This window comes from Marmota marmota, unplaced genomic scaffold (genome assembly GCF_001458135.2).
Source record: "Marmota marmota marmota unplaced genomic scaffold, marMar, whole genome shotgun sequence".
NCBI classification, from domain to species: domain Eukaryota; kingdom Metazoa; phylum Chordata; class Mammalia; order Rodentia; family Sciuridae; genus Marmota; species Marmota marmota.
This window is the reverse complement of record NW_025999968.1, coordinates 53,950,527-53,967,307: the sequence shown is the minus strand read 5'-3', so window position 1 is coordinate 53,967,307 and position 16,781 is coordinate 53,950,527. Positions and strand designations below refer to the sequence as shown.

Sequence of the window (16,781 nt, the reverse complement as noted above, 5' to 3'; positions counted from 1 at the left end):
GGATGTAAAAAAAAAAAAAAAAAACAGAAAGAGAGCTGGGTTGTGGCTCAGCAGTAGACTGCTTGCCTAGCATGTGAGAGGCCCTGGGTTTGATCCTCAGCAACACATAAAAATAAATAAAATAAAGATATTGTGTCCAACTACAACTAAAATATAAATATTAAAAAAAAAAGGAAGAAAGAAGGGTTGGGGATGTGGAATAGTGGTAGAACACTTACCTAGCATTTATGAGGCCCAGTGTTTAATACACACAAAAATTAAAAATTGAAAAGGAAAACAGACTGCCCTACATTAATACATCATTTGAATAATTCTACAAGAGAAAGACAAAGCTCATGTGTTTATTACAAGGTTGTCCACAGCTGCTTACCTCTCGCCTCTCAATCTCTTTCCTCCTCTCCTCCTCTCTCTGCCGTTCCAGTTCCCGTTGCTTTTCCAGTTGCTTCTCCAGCTCCAGTTGTCTTTTGCGCTCTTGCTCCTGGCGCTCCCGCTCTTTCCTCTCCTGCTCGGCCCGTTCCAGCTGAGCCAAGCGTTCTTGCTCTTTGCGCTGCTGTTCCAAGAGAGCTTGTCTGCGTTTCTCCAGTTCTAGATTGCCACGTTCAAAATTTTCCCGCTTCTTATCTTCAAATGTTACTTTAAAAGAAAGAACAGATCAATTAGGAAAAGCCATTATTTTCAAAGAAAAAATGTATTAGCATTTTGAAATCTACAGTACAAACCCAAATCCAGAACTCCCTAAGTTTCCTTACTGGGCCCTTGTAGTGAGCACTACAAACCGGAAACAGAAAGGTTAGGGAAGAGTTGCCCCTAACCTTTGTACTACCATCCGTGCCACACACTATTTCTACAAAAATCTTTCAATAATTCTGTATTTACACCCAATTCCTCTCCTCTCCTGCTACTCTACCCTTTCCCTTCTTCATGCCCTGCTTCAGCAAGTGACCCACCATCTCTTCTGCATCATGAGTCTCTCCTTCACCTTAGCTTATAACTGCACTGTCTGTCTCCGGTTTGAACAAGGTGACTTCTCAAATCAGGGGTAGAGAACAAGTATTGCATGGTTCACACTGAAGAAGCTGCTCTGCCCAGATTCTTAAATGGACCACAGTCAGTAAATATTTTTTTCTAATCCATTATTTTGTTTCCTTCTTTGACACACTTCTATAAATTTTTAATTCCATCATTTTTCTCTTATCCTTTTTACACCTTTGTTTTCATCTATTTTATTTTATTTACTTCTAAATATTCCATCCCCTTCCTGTTTCCAGCAGTGTGTATTCACCTTTGTGTTGCCTCCTATACATCTCCTTGGTATCCACCCCAGACAAGGGAAACTCTCAAGGCTGGGAAAGTGGCTAGGTGGTAGAGTTCTAGCCTAGCATGAGATCACATTTGGTGATTTCAGAGGTGGCACTATCTTCTTTACTCGGCCACCTTAAAACTTCAAGTCCCTTCACTCAGGGAATGAGTCAATGATCCTTACAAAGGAATCTCTGCTAAGTGAAAGAAGCCAGGTACAAAAGGTCAAATATTATATGATTCCAATTATATGAACTACCTACCATTGTTAAATCCAAAGAAACTGAAAGCAGATTGGTGGCTGTCCGGGGCTGGGGTGAATGAGAATGGAGAGTGAGTGAGTAGAGTATTTTCTTTTGGAAGAAGAGAGGGGTGGTGTTTGCACAACTGAGAGTAATAAACACCATTATTATAGAATAAATGTACAGCCCCTACCACACACCCAAATTCATGTTACAGCCTTAACTACACCAATGTGATGGTATTTGGAAACATCTTTGGGGATAATTAGGGTTAGATTAGATCATAGGGGTGGGGCCCCATGATGAGATTAGTGACCTTATAAAAAGAGAAAGAAAAAGAAGGTCACTCCCCCACACCCATGCATACACCAAGGAAAAGCCACAGGAGGACACAGAGAGTAAACAGCTATCTACAAGAGTGCTCTCACCAGGAACTAAACTGCCTGGGCTCTGATCTCGAACTTCTAGCCTTTAGCACATGAGAAATAAATCTCCACAGTTTTAGCCTCACACTGTATGATATTTTGGAGTGGTGGGCCAAGGTGAAAAGCCACTAGATTATACAGTTTAAAATGTTCAATTTGGGGGCTGTGGCTGTAGCTCAGTGGCAGAGCGCTTGCCTAGCATGTGTGTGGTAGTGGGTTTGATCCTTAGCACCACATATAAAGAAACAAAATAAAGGCATGCTGTTCATCTACAACTACAAAATTTTTTTTTTTAAAAAGATGCTCAATTTTATAGTATGCATATTTCATCTCAATTTTAAAAACACTGAAAATCTTTATACATCTTTTTTATTTAGTGTCTGGCACTATTCCTAGTATATAGGAGGCACATCATAAATGGTTGTGGAAAGAATCAATGCAAAAAAAAAAATACTCAATGTCACATCCTGTTCAAAATCCAAAATGAATGCTTACTACTAATAGAAAAAGAAAATTCCAAATTCCAAGAATTCCTGTCCTTATCCCATTGAGGATTCATTTTCATTGTTTTCAAAAGTTGACATGTTCCTCACATCCACTTGTAGTGACCCTATTTATCCTCAGGTTTTCACTTAACTGTGATCTAGACCATGGGGATTTAATTCCTCATGTCCTTTTCAGTATACCACAACCAACCATAAGTAGCTTTGCTGTGCATCTACAAACTCTCCAGGACCTTATCACACTTATGTACTTACTGTTTTAGCAATTGTTTATATGGATAACTTAAATTTTCTAATGTAAGTTTCTAGAGAGTATGGACCATGTATGATTAGCATTTAGATTCTTCCAGCCTTGCACACAGAAAAACTATAATAAGTATTTCATCACTGAACATAAGTGAAAAGTTATTTAGTTTACAGAACAGTCTGGAAGAGCTTGTGTTCTCAGCAAACTAATTAATGGTTGTGGAATGCTGAGCACTTTACTGCAGCAAAATGATATTGACAAAGTATTTAATATAAAGAGACTTCATAGCAAATTTCAATTGCCTCTTAGTATCATTATCATCTCATCATTAATAATTCATAGCCAACTTGGACTTTTTTAGTAGTATGATAGATTTACCATTGTAAATGAGGATTATTTAAAACAGGTTCACATTAAATTTAAAGTGGGTTCCTGCTGCTAAGGAGTTTCTAATTCTTCTGTAACACATCAAGAATGCTATAGTAGTCGACTTTATTTTTTGCTTCTGCACTGGCGGTCCTAAGAAACCATCTAACCGCAAATTTTTAGTGTTCTATATTCCATAGATAACATTAATAAAATCTTTGTTTAGCAGTATATAATAATACTTTAAGTTAAAAACTAGAATAAGGGGACTCGGCATATAGCTCAGTTGATAGAGTGCTTGCCTCCACGTACAAGGCCCTGGGTTCAATCCCCAGCACCACCAAAAAAAAAAAAAAAAAACCCAACTAGAATAAGGAGGCACCAGCAAAGTACACATGTTCTTATTTCTCTACACAGATCCAAATCTAAAAGCACATTAAACGTCTTTTTCTGATATGCTCAAAGAAATACAGAAATGTCAGAAGCTAGATTTATTTTTACTTCCATTATGCTTTACAGATAGAAAATCTTTAATCTGATGTGTAAGCCAAATGTAAAGGCTGCCTTACCAGGTAATTTCTTTTCTAATTGTTGCTGTTCATCTTCTAAAGCTGGTTCCTCTGGTAACCTCTGATCTACAGATGTTGAGCTTATAACAGATATTCCACTGCCTGATCGAACTCTTCTGCAATTATGAAAAAAAAAGAAGAAAAAAGAAAAGAAACAGATCCACATAAAATGAGGTAGGTAGAAACAAGCTACGAAAAAGAATTTTTAGATTATACCATACCATGGAACAAATTTCATTTACAGTGAGGAAAGACAGAGTTTGGACTTCTTTACTCTGTAGTTTTTAAAATGAATATTTGAATGTCATCAGATTCTGAGTGTTACCTTATTCAAAATGTTGGGAATGAGGGTGTGGCTCAGTGGTAGAGCACATGCTTTCCATGTGCAAGGTCCTAGGTTTGATCCCCTGAACCCCCCACCCCAACTCCTGGCAAGGGAAAAAAACCATAAAAATTAGGACAATTCAAAAGGGCTAAATTAGCTTATAATCATAAAGTATCTGGTAAACAGTGAGCACCCAGTGAGTCTGATGCTACTACCATTACCTTTGTGAGTAACTTTCAATCCCTTCCAGGAAAGATCAGCAGCTCAGTGATTTGGGAGCAACTGTTTTCCTTATACAAAAATTTCTCCATTTAATCACTTCCTGAACACACGAAATGTCTGTATTTTATAGTTTTGAAATACACTTACTTTACTGATCAGTATCACTATGTTTAAACTTGCTCTTTCAAAACAATCTCCCCATCCTTCTTTTTATACTTTCAATAGTTTCCAATGTTCAATTTCTCCTGTAGTGAACCCTGCAGCTGTGAGATTTTATAGGCAAATGCTTCTTCAGCTGCCCCTTGCTTCTTCTGCACTCAGTTTCTCAGCTTGCTCCTGCATGAGGACAGTGTGGACAGTGATGGCTATTTATCCTCACAAGTCTTTCCTGAAGTTTGAGGACCCAGAACAGAAGTATGTCTTTGTTTCTCTTCTTCTTTGCGCTTGTGGGATCTCATATTCATCTTCTACATGTAAAGCCATGAGTTGGAGCTGTATTGGATGCTATGCGTGTATGCATGTAGGCATGCCAGTGGGGTCCCAACTAGACCCTGGGGGACACTCTTGACATGTCGACTGAGACTATTTCAGACAAAGATAATTTTCTTTAATTATCTTTCTGATTGTAATTTCTGAATTGCTAGCATTTTTTGTTATCTGTGGAATGTGTATAATACACACCTTGCTTTATTTCCTATATATGGGCTTATTCAGTTTTCAATTATATAAGTTCATACAAAAATCTTTTAATGTTTTATTTGATTGCATTTACTAATATACTACAAATACCCTGTAGAACAGAAAGGCCCAGAATTAAGACAGAACCTGGACTGGAAGATTCTCTTCAATTCACAGATATTTCATTTACTTGCCAAGAATGGAAATCACTATAAGATGGTCAACAAAGCCAATTTGGAATTAACATACTCAATGCAATGCATAATTCCTTACAAAAGCCAAATGTTCCTTACCTAAAGGAAGGTGGAATGTATTCTGGAGGCAGGACAGGTGGCAGTGGTTGGCCAGACATAGCAACATCAATTAGGTGCATAGCCAGGATAAATTCTTCTGCTGTGAGTTTTCCATCTTGATCAATGTCAGAAAGATTCCTAATTCAACAAAAAAGTTTCATTTCCAGTTTCATAAAAATGCATGCATTGCTGATTTATTTTAGTTCTGTATTATAATTCTTATTCTAGGCCAATTGAGTCTACCTGCCTCAGTTTACAATTATTTCATACCATTACAAGAATAAAATGAAATATTTTGTATAGTTAGGATAGTGTTCAGTACTCAACAAATGCTAAGATTGCAATAATACTCTTCTCAGTCCTGGGAATGTGACCTATTTAAAATATGTCACATTCAGGGTGAGGTAGCCAATACTGTATGGTTTGTAAGATAATCTCTATCATGCTGAATTCTGCCCTTGCAGCAGCCATAGACAATATATAAATAAACAGGTATGGCTGTTTTAACAATAAAAATTCATTTACAAAAACAGGTGAAGGCCAGATGTGGCCTACTGGATAGGCTGCCCAACCTCAATACATGCCTATTAGGCTGGATCTCTATGGCTCCTATTCATAGAGTTAAGGTCTTTCCTCCTCATTCTAGGGATTCAATTTCCATCACTCTTGACAATGAAGTTGCCCAAGCAGTTAATTACAGTAAACAGATTTTCCTAGCAAGTACCAGAATGTGATTTTATTTAACAACTTCAAGATACCAAAAGAAGATGCAAGACAACACATCTGTTAACCAGAATGTTAAAAAGACAAATGCTACATTAGGAAACTGGCTTTGCCAATGGCAAAACCCAAGAAGCTTTTCTCTTAATTATGATATTTCTTTAGGTCCATAAATCTATTATTATTACTATTATTGTAACATTTGCCCTTTTGAAAGTACAATTCTGCGAGGTTTGACAAACATAGCTATAGAACCATCACCACAGTACACAGAACAGTCAACACCACCCATAATCCCCACATCTCCCTCCAGTCCAACTCTTCCCTTTCCCCCACCCAGGCCCTGCCACCCCTTTTCTGTCCCTCTAGTTTTGCCTGTCCCAGATGCCAGACAACCATTTTTAAAAAGAATAGAGCCACAAATGAAAACCCTTCCTGCTGATTCTTATCCCCCTTTTCTTTTCACACCCCACAGTTAGCTACTCCTAGGTAAATCCCTTAGAATTCTTTTTTTCTTCATAATTGAATAATTATGGTTGCAAATATTTAATTAAAGTATCCTGGCCGGGTATGGTGGCGTGCACTATGTGATCCTAGTGGCTCAAAAGGCTAAGGCAGAAGGATTCTGAGTTCAAAGCCAACTTCAGCAAAAACAAGGCGCTAAGCAACTCAGTGAGACCCTGTCTCTAAATAAAATATAAAATAGGGTTGGAGATGTGGCTCAGTGGTAGAGTACCCCTGAGTTCAATCCCTGGTACCTCCCAAAAAAAGAACTATCATTTTAGTGTTTGAAATAAGAATACAACATTCTAAAAAGAGATGCCTCAAATGTGTTTTTTGGAAGACGAATTATAAATTTAAAATAAACGTTTCAATTTCTTCTTTTTTTTTGGTACTAAGGATAGAACCCAGGGGTGCTTAACTACTGAGCCACATCCTCATCCCTTTTTATTTTTCATTTTGAGACAGGGTCTCACTAAGTTGTTAAGACTGGCATGGAACTTTCGATCTTCCTGTCTAGGCCTCCCTAGAGGCTGACCAGCATTAGAGCTCAGTCACTTGAGAAGAAACCAGATCAATATGCCCTGTGTGAAAGTCATGAATTTGGCATATGAGCAGTGTAAACCAAATCCATTTTCTAGGCATAGTCATCAACATGTAACTAAAAGATACACAACAATAATATATGCAGAAAAGCTCAAAATTAAGCAATTACATAATATTTTTTAAAATTTTTAAATATGCATGGTTTGTTAAGAAACTATTCTTATTAACATCTAAATGTAAGAAAACCTATAAGACCTAGACAATACCCATCAAGAGCTATTAAAAATTATCACAGAATAGAGGCTGGTGATTAGTTTAGTAGTGGTAAAGCATTTGCTTAGCATATATGAGCCCGCTGTTCAATCTCCAGCACTGAAAATAACAAAACAAAAACCACTGCAAAATAGGCAGACATTATATGCCTTCTGATTAAAGTACACAGGTAACATCTCTGATGTAGGCTTAACAAAAGACAAAACAACAACAACAAAAAAAAAAAAACCCACAACTATAAAACTCAAACTGTGGTTCTCAACCAAGAATGATGTTGAACTCCAAGGGAAATTTTTGTCAATGTCTGGGGATATTTTTGGTTGTTATAACTGGGGGTAGGCATCATGCTACTAAATGTAGCATCTACTGAACAGGGGCAACAGATCCTACTAAATACCTGCCATGAGCTGGACACAGTGATGCACGCCTATAGTCCAAGCACTTGGGAGACTATGGTGGGAAGATCGCCCAAGCTCACAAGTCAGACACCAACCAGAGCAACATACTGAGACCGTATCTCTAAACTACCTCTCAAAACAAAGAAAATATTCTACAATGCTTAGGACAGCCCTCTGCAGTAAAGAAATTAGTGGCCCTAAATGTCAATAATGCAAAGGTTGCAAAATCTTGTTCTAGATCCAATTACCAATTCATGGGAAATACAGGAACAAGTTAAACACCACCACAGGAATGCAATCTTCAAAAGTTAGGCCACTAAAAAACTATATACCAGACTACGTGTTTTTAAGGGGGTCCAGGGGACAGATGGAAAAGGGAAAATTTATAGATTAAAAAAGATTTTAAAAAGATACTGCAAAGTAGGAACTGGAAGCAGAGCTAAACAGTATAGCACATGCTTAGAAAGCATGAGGTCATAGGTTCAGTATCCAGCCCGGGTGCACACGCACACTCACACACACAAAAGCAAGGTATACAGGAGGTCAGGGGTCTTATGTTTTCTCTCATATGTGGAAGCTAAAGAAAAAGGAAAAGAAAACTGGGGGCAGATCTCATGAAAATCATGATGAGATGAGTACAGGAAAAGGACCAAGGGCTGGAGGGCAGGGAGGGAGGGGAGAGTGCTGGGAAGTGATATTGGCCAAATAATATGCCCTGTTATACCATATGCATGTATGAATATGTAACAACAAATCCCATTATTATGTACAACCACAATGCACCAAAAAAAAAAAGAGGTGGGGGGAAAATAAGCAAAGTATAAATTTATATTAGTCCTCCTTTGAACAAAGAAACTTAAAAACTAAGTTAATCTAAGAAATTTGAACACTACTTGATTAACTTGGTAAGAATGACTATTAAAATCATGGTTTTAATGATTTTAAATCATGGTATTATGACTATAATTTTTAAAATTCCAATCTATTTGAAGACACCAGATGAAATATTCACACATGAAATGATATAACTGAGAGCTGGCTTAAAATAATCACCAAGGAGGAAGAAAGAACCAAGCCATAGTTGAGAACTGTTAAGCTGTGTTATTAGTTCTTAAGAATTCACTGTATTAACCTTTCTGCTTTTGTGTTTTTCAAAATTAACAGGGAAAAAGAGCGGCAATCATCACAACTCTCTGAAAATTAAGTGTACTCCAAATATTCTCCCCTAAATAATGATGCTAATCTAAAAACCAATTTAAGAAATAAAGTCTCCACTTGATACAAACCAAGGTTTTCTATTCCTTACCATATTGAAGCCAGCTGAGCCTGTGGTAAACTCGATTGCATAAGAATAGTTCTTGCTTGGGGACCTGAATAGAAACCAGAGAAAAGACATAAAGATGAGTCAGCAAATAACCTCTGCTCAGGAAGACCAGTGTGGCTGTGCTTATGAACCATGCAATCTCATGCAATCACAGAGCTTTACACAGTATTTGCTATTACCCTGGGGCTTTTAAAAAAGGAAATTAAGCCCTAGCAAAAGTAAAGAAACAAAGATGACAGTGCTGCATCTGACACACAATACATTTTTGCTCAATGGGTGTTTAATAAGGAATGAGTGTGTAAAAGATGAGAGTTTCAAAATATAACCTGTTCTTTTGTCCAGATTAACATTTCTATTTGTATTGGGCTTTTATTTACAAAAGTGAGACTTTATCACTATAAACTGAACATCTTCTCCATGGTCACCATCTGCTGCCTTCACCGTGACTATTATCACATAAATTCAGAGAAGATTTACAATATCTTAGTTAAGGAAAGGGCCTTGGAGGGACTTCTAATCATTCACTGTACAGACTTTAAAAAAAAAAAAAAATTGAATTGAAGGTTGCACAACTGGCTAATATCATAGCCAGGACTAGAACAAAATTTCTATGTTAGCAAAAATAGAAATACTTCCTGGAATTTCTACTCTTCTTTCAAAATTAGGTCTCATTTTCTTAAAATAACTGCAAATATCTTCATTTCTGGCAAGAAATTAGCTTTATATATCACATAGAAAATACAATGGGAGATTTTTGAGTGTTTAAATTAGTATGAGCGAGACAAAGACACACACACACACACACACACACACACACACCCCAAATATGTCTTAATTCCAGCACTGCCTGTCAAGCTGTGTGGTCCCAGGAAGATCCAAGGAACAGAAAGCTGTAGTAATTCTGTTGGCAAGATTCCCATGTATAAACTTTTACTCTTAGCTATTTCAGTTTTCAAATACCACCTCTTCAAAACACACAGAAGTGGATGAGTGTTTGCATAGCAAGTAAGGAAGGACAGGGATCACAAGGTCCCAGCACTCCAAAGCCAGAAAAGGAAGGACAAAGTCCTGACAAACCAGGGGACTGTGGGCTTCAGTACTAGCTTAGCTTACACTCTGCTGAGTTACTCTGGGAAGGTAGTTTCCTTACTTATTTGGACCTGAGTTTTTCATCTCAAAGGTGCTTTCCAGATTAGAAAAACCTGTGATCCACCATTTAAGGAATCATAACTTTATAAAGCACATTAAAGTACCCAATAAGTGGCAGTTAATATTTATTATTTAATATTTATTACTACTGACAATGATTTTAACTTTTATTTACATGTAAAATATTGATAGAAAAGCACACATGACTATATACATGTACATACATGTATGTGTATATTTTTATGCATGTGTGCTATACGGTATATCATTCTGTGCCTATAGCCCAATTTATTTTGCTCTGATGGGCATTCAGGCATTTTTCAATTTGGGGCTCTTAAAAATAGCGAACCTTCTGTTTTGGTACACATATGAATATATTTCTCTTTAGTGTGTATGTATATGTGTATATGTAGTAACAGCACCTAATAAACAATTTTTACTAAGTTAATGGAAAGATTCTAAAGGTTCTCTGGTGTATTGAAAAGAAAATTCATTATTTTCTTTTTAAAAAAAATTCTTAGTTGTTGATAGACCTTTATTTTACTTATTTATATGCAGTGCTAAGAATCGAACCCAGTGCCTCCCACGTGCCAGGCAAGTGCACTACTGCTGAGCCACAGACACAGTCCCTCATTTTCTTCAGAGTTTGCTGAAAACATTAAAATAAAATTAGCAAAACTTAAGTGAATGCTTTAATTAGTACTTTTAACAATTCTCCCATTCCAGAACCATATACAGTTAATATTTTATCTTTTTCAAATAAACAGGTTAATAGGAAGGTGGAGAACCAAGTCTATCATAGGTATCTGGACACATATATTTCAGCCCTGACTCCTTAATGTCATGTGGCATTAACAAAACTACTTTACCTCTCTAAAATGAATTTCTCTATCTCTGAAATGAGGAAAAAAAACCTGGAATGGGACCTAGCAAACTATGGCCCATAGATCATATTGCCCTGTCACCTGTTTTTATAAATAAAGTTTTACTAAAACTTTGTCAAGCCTATTCATTAAACATGAATGTTTAATAGGCTGCTTTTGTGCCACAGTGGCAAAGTCGAGTACTTGCAATAGAAAACATGGGGCTTACTAGTTTAAAAAACTTATTATCTTGTTTTTATAGAAAAAGTTTAATGATCCCTATACTGGAAGATCACAATTATCTCTTTCAATTCTAAAACTTGATTCTGTCTCACAACAATTTTGCAAACATTAAAATAGATCAGCAACAAATAAGATAACATTTTAGCATAACACAACAGCATAAAACTGAGCTTTGAATGCACAGAACTCTTTCATGGAAACCTAGATACATAATAGGGTACCAGTTTTAGAATATAGACTGATATTATGGGGATTAACAGAAATCTCAAGTTCACAAACTCAACTGTGGGCATCCATGTTTGGATAGGGAAGTCTGAATATCAGGAGAGAGAAAATTACATGGAATTAATGCTTTATGTCCAATATTGACAAGAGTTTAGCTTTCCTAATTAATAAGCAAAAACAAACAAACAAACAAAACAAATGGAATGGTCACCTTCATAATAAGACACCTCTTTGAGAAGACAGGCTAGAATGAATAAGATTATGAGAATTCTACAGCTTCTTACATAACCTTAATTCAAGAATGACCATTTTATAAGTTCTCTCTAAGAATAATAAAATACTCATCAAATTGTGAGGGAAGAAGGGGGCACACACCTAATAACGTATGTCAGTTAAATTGATCAGGTAATTCATGGGGTAAACAACACTACTGCTGGATTAGCTTCCATTCCCAAGGTAAACTAGTTCATATCACAAGATCAAAAGTTCTCACTTTTTTCTGCTGGAACCAATCAATGACATACGTTCTCATGCCCACAACATGCTCATACAGATGTAGCCATGATCTGATGGCATTCAAAGTAAGTAGGTGAAAATAAGACACAATGGTAATTAGAAATCCCATTAAAAACTGATAGGACATTAACAATGGGCTCTTGCTACAGGAGTAGCAGAGATCAGATAAGTAACAGGTTATGTATAATTCTTGGGGAGCTAATAATGAAATATTATTATATGTGAATATAAGGTAGTAAAAGTGATACTACAAAGATAATCTAGATTCTCCTCTAATTTATATAAAACAAAATAATCTACAACCCCTATACTTTTATTGTATTCATTTAGAATGCCCCAACTCCAAGGTTGAGAACTACTGCACTAGATTAAGAAGTTATGATTGTGTATCTTCATAAAGATGCTTGTTAATTCTTTCTCGTCTTTTTAAAAATATTTTTCTTTTGTTTTTGTTAGTTTTGGATTTGTTATTAGTGCCTTTAAACAAGAACACACACACACACACACAAAACCAAGAAAAAAGAACAGATTAGAATATCAAATTACATATTTCACTTGGGCCTCTTCATATACTAGGGCTTTGGTTCAACTTTCTTGATATTTCTCTTAAGTTAAATGAATAACTGCTTTTAGGATTCTGAGTTCATACAATATTTTCATAGTTGCAAATAAGACCATGACCTTTGTGTTTCAACCATCAACAAATCATCTCTGCTTGCACCAACAGCTTGGTTTAGTCCAACACATATTCTGGACAAATAACTCAAAAGTATATAAAGTTAAAACAAACTAAATTTATTTTATTTATTGCCATTTATGATAATAAATTTTTCTACCAGATATGACTATATGAAAGTCTGATTCAAAAATCAAATTTGCACCTTAAACTCTTGCTGGAATGAAGTAGTAACAAGCTTACAGATAAGCAAGAACAAAACCTGCTTTATTTCCAGTACATTTCAAACCTTACTTTCTGCCTCAGGTAATTAAAAATTCTAAATACAAGTGCCTGGGTCATTATTGTTGGGATATATACACTTCAATTTAAAAACCACATTTTGTTAAGAAAGAATTTCAAAATCAGTGTCACATTTGAATACTGTTTTCATTAAATCACAGCAAACAACAGCACTGTTTTGAAAAAATATTTTCAGACTTGATGGCAATGTACTTCTGGGTATGTGTAGAGAACTGGTGTCAAACACACTGTAAAAGAGGGCTTAAAACTGTATTAGTGAATGTCCCTGCAGTGTCTGCCTAAGCTACACTGGCTCTTCATACTATCTACATAAACCTGTCAGTCACTACTTCAGCAGAGGTGAGCATGGCACCCAGAGTATTTGTGTGTATTTACTATTTGTCCCTTTAGATAAATACATGCTGAAGTGAGATAGCTAAGATCGTTTGTGGGGAAAGGTTTCCAGATTAGAGCAAAGCCCTTCAAAGTCTCAGCCAACCCTTCAAAGTCTCTATTTTGTTTTACTAATGTTATGTTTCTCTATATAAAAAATTAATTATTTTAAGTATTTAACCCTTCCTGAAAAGATTTCAGATGGTACCCTAAAATTCTTCTCCACTCTTTCTATGTGGAAACAGTATCATCATAATTTTTAAAAATCTACTGGAATCATATAAATTACTCTGGTCTTTAACAGATGAAGAAATAAGATCCAAAGAGGTGAGACCCACTGAAACCGTGGCAAACCATGTTCCTTAAGAGGTTATTTTCCATGTTGCACACAGATTCAAACTCTGGCCCGGAGAGTAGACATCATGAAGAACATTTGCAAAGCTAGACTTCAGAACCTAAAGCTAGTTTTTGTTCATAGCACTGTTACTTTATTAGTGTCCTGGTTTGCATATTAGTGGCTTTCAATGTGCAGGAGCATACCTGGTCTATGTTCTACTCTACCAAGAAGCACACTGGGACAAAGGTCAGAGGCTTAGCAGACTACTGATGGAGTTATCAGTATTTGCAAACACAAGATAACACAGACAATAAAAACACTACTTAGAAATAAGCAAACAAAGAAAGACATTTGGAAAATACCTTTGACCCAATATCTAGAAACAATCTGCATTTAGAACAAAGATCATATTTCACTAATCTTTATTTGTAAATACCTGTTAAGTGTCCACTCATAGTTTTGTCATGACTATTGAATAACTGCCTGTATTTCAATCTCGATGACTGAGGAACAGCCCATTCTGCTGCTGGAGGGACACTACCAGGAAAAGAGGAAGGAGAAAAAGATGATTAACCAGAAGGAAAAGACTACTGACAGTCTTTAGAAACAGTAAACTTAGAACTTTCTCTAGATTTACAACTTGAACAGTATTGCCCTTTTTCCCTTCCCCCAATCCCTGCCGTGTGTGTTTGTGTGTGTGTTTTTATGTGTGTGTGTATGTGTTTGTTTTTCTGAGGGTTGAACAAAAAACTAAAAATATACACATAACAATTTTTTAAAATAGGTAAGTTCATTATTTTTCTAGAAATGGAAAACCTAAGAGATCAAGTGACTATTTCATGTTACATATATAACTTAATAATATCAAAGTTCTACATAAGTATGAGAAATCTTAGAACAGAGGCAAAATAATACACATTTTTTGTGTCTAGAAAACATTTCCTTCAGTTAAAAAAAAAAAAAAAACACTGCCAACAAATAAGTGCCTCTAAAGGTATTAATTCTCCAAAACATTCAATTTTCTATACACTAAAATATGGGACCTACTTCTTTTTCTTTTTTTGCGGGGAAGGGGTAATACTAGGATTGGACCCAGGGGCACTTAACAAGTGGGCTAAGCCTTCAGCCCTTTTTATGTTTTTAACAGTTTAAGACAGGGCATTACTAAGTTGCTGAGGTTGGCCTTGAACTTGTGATCCTCCTGCCTCAGCTTCCCAAGTTGTTGGGATTACAGGTATGCACCCTCATACCCTGCATAGAACCCACTTCTTAATGAAATAAAATTATTTCACGATAAGAAGTTTAAATTTCCACCAAGTGGAGAAATCTTCCAAAAAACATTTCCAAGACCATGACAAATCAGCAGAACAGTGATGGACAGCGCTCATCTTTCTTAAATGCCATCCAGCAGTGACCTCTTTCTGCCAATGTGCTACAATCCTGACCTGAAGAAACCACTGCTAACAGCCAATTTGGGTCTAGACATCCCTGGCGATTTGCTCCTCAGCTACCATGGCCCAAGCAAGGATCACATTGGTATCAATAGTTTGTTAAAAAGTCTAATGTCTAAATCAAGTGATTCATTCACAGATGTTCAGCTGACAGTAAAAATGGTACTCCTCCTCCAGCAGACCACAGCTAATGTCCCATATGCAACATCTTTTCATTCCAATAAAAATACCTACATCTCTCATGGAAAGGTAAAATTTTAACCTCTTAACCATGATTTATATGTATTATCAATGCACTTATACTTACTGTATATAGTTCAGAAAGCACAGAAAGTAGTTCCCAAACACTTGAAAAGTACTAAGCTCACCTTTTTAATTTTTATGAATTTCTTAATAAAAAACACTTACCGCGATCTATTCTGCTGTGAATACTTGGGCAACAACTCTCTCATTTTAACTAATATTTTGCTATTCCAACTCCTGCTTGTTTTTCAAAAAGCTATCTTGCTCCTGCACCCTAGAGATATAGGGTGCTACGCACAGAAGTTGTCCCAGATTACACTTATCATGTCATGGTTCTCTGTCTAATTCCTGAGAATCTAAATAGACTAAAAACTAACTCATTAATATATTACCTAAAAGTTGGATACTACATTATAAAAATTTGCTGAAAGTTTATATTATTGAAAAGATGAATATTAACATAAAAAGTTCAATTATCTTAATAGTATTGATTTTTGCTAATAATGAATAATAGTCATTCTAAATTGTTACAAATCAATTTTAAGGCAGATTTCAAAATCCCTTGTGGAAAGTTAGAAAAAATATAAAAGCTTCAGCATCATATAGGAGAAAAAAATTAACAATATGGAACTATGGTCATGTGATATGAGTTTAAGCCTCAGCTCTACCATTTACTCAACTGTAAATTATAGGAAAGGAACATAACTTCTTTGGGTTGTTTGCCTCCTCATTCACAATCCTGAGACAATACCTATGCACAGGTAGTTGTGGGTTGAATGGGATTAATAAGGTGCCTGGCAAAAAAAAGTTCAATAAATGTTCAATCATTCAAAGGCTAGCAACTTAAATGAAATGGATCACAAATACCTGTACACCACAATAAACTGAAGATTTTATAGAAAATTTGCAGTTTAGAAAAACTGAGTACAACTCAGCACTGACACTGAACAAGTTAATAATCTTGGGCAAGTCACTCAATGTCTCTGACCTGGTCCCCAAACTATAACAGAGAAAATAATAGAGTCATCTTATGAAGATGAGTCAGTTATTGTGCACAGCTTTTGGCACAGTGCTTTTCACTGGATGGGTCTTTCTCACTTTCCTTTTTTTTTTTTTTAGTTAGTATTAGGGTATGGATTTTCTTTAAATCGTATTTTTTAAGGGAATGCATTATTGAATTATATTCAACATATTATTCTCTTTAAAGAGGAAAAATGACCTGATTAAATTAAGAGATAATTTTAATGAAAGGCTGCAATTACCTTAATTTACATCCTCCTTCATTCCAAGAGTTTTAAGACTACTTACAATAAAAATTTTCAACTTAGTGTATCAGTATGCACAGGGGAAAAAACTAGGAGAAAACAAAAATATAATATAATAAAAATATAATAAATAAATACAATAGAGCTGGGCACACTGGCACATGCCTGTAATCCCAGAGGCTTGGTAGGCCAATACAGGAGGACCGC

At 35.9% G+C, this 16,781-nt stretch overlaps 1 protein-coding gene across 13 annotated transcripts in view; it reads right to left on the bottom strand.

Annotated features, from left to right (window-relative positions):
- Itsn1 (intersectin 1) overlaps positions 1-16,781 on the bottom strand; it is a 168,020-nt gene that overhangs the window by 116,219 nt on the left and 35,020 nt on the right. For all 13 annotated transcript variants that reach the window (XR_007347748.1, XR_007347749.1, XM_048803614.1 and 10 more), the window contains exons 8-12: positions 14,052-14,152; positions 8,914-8,977; positions 5,170-5,307; positions 3,652-3,767; positions 371-633 (exon numbers count right to left, since the gene is read on the bottom strand). Coding sequence is in view for 11 of the 13 variants with exons in the window: in XM_048803614.1 (XP_048659571.1) it covers positions 371-633; positions 3,652-3,767; positions 5,170-5,307; positions 8,914-8,977; positions 14,052-14,152 (682 nt within the window). In the remaining 2 variants the exon portion in view is untranslated. The remainder of the gene's footprint in view (positions 1-370; positions 634-3,651; positions 3,768-5,169; positions 5,308-8,913; positions 8,978-14,051; positions 14,153-16,781) is intronic.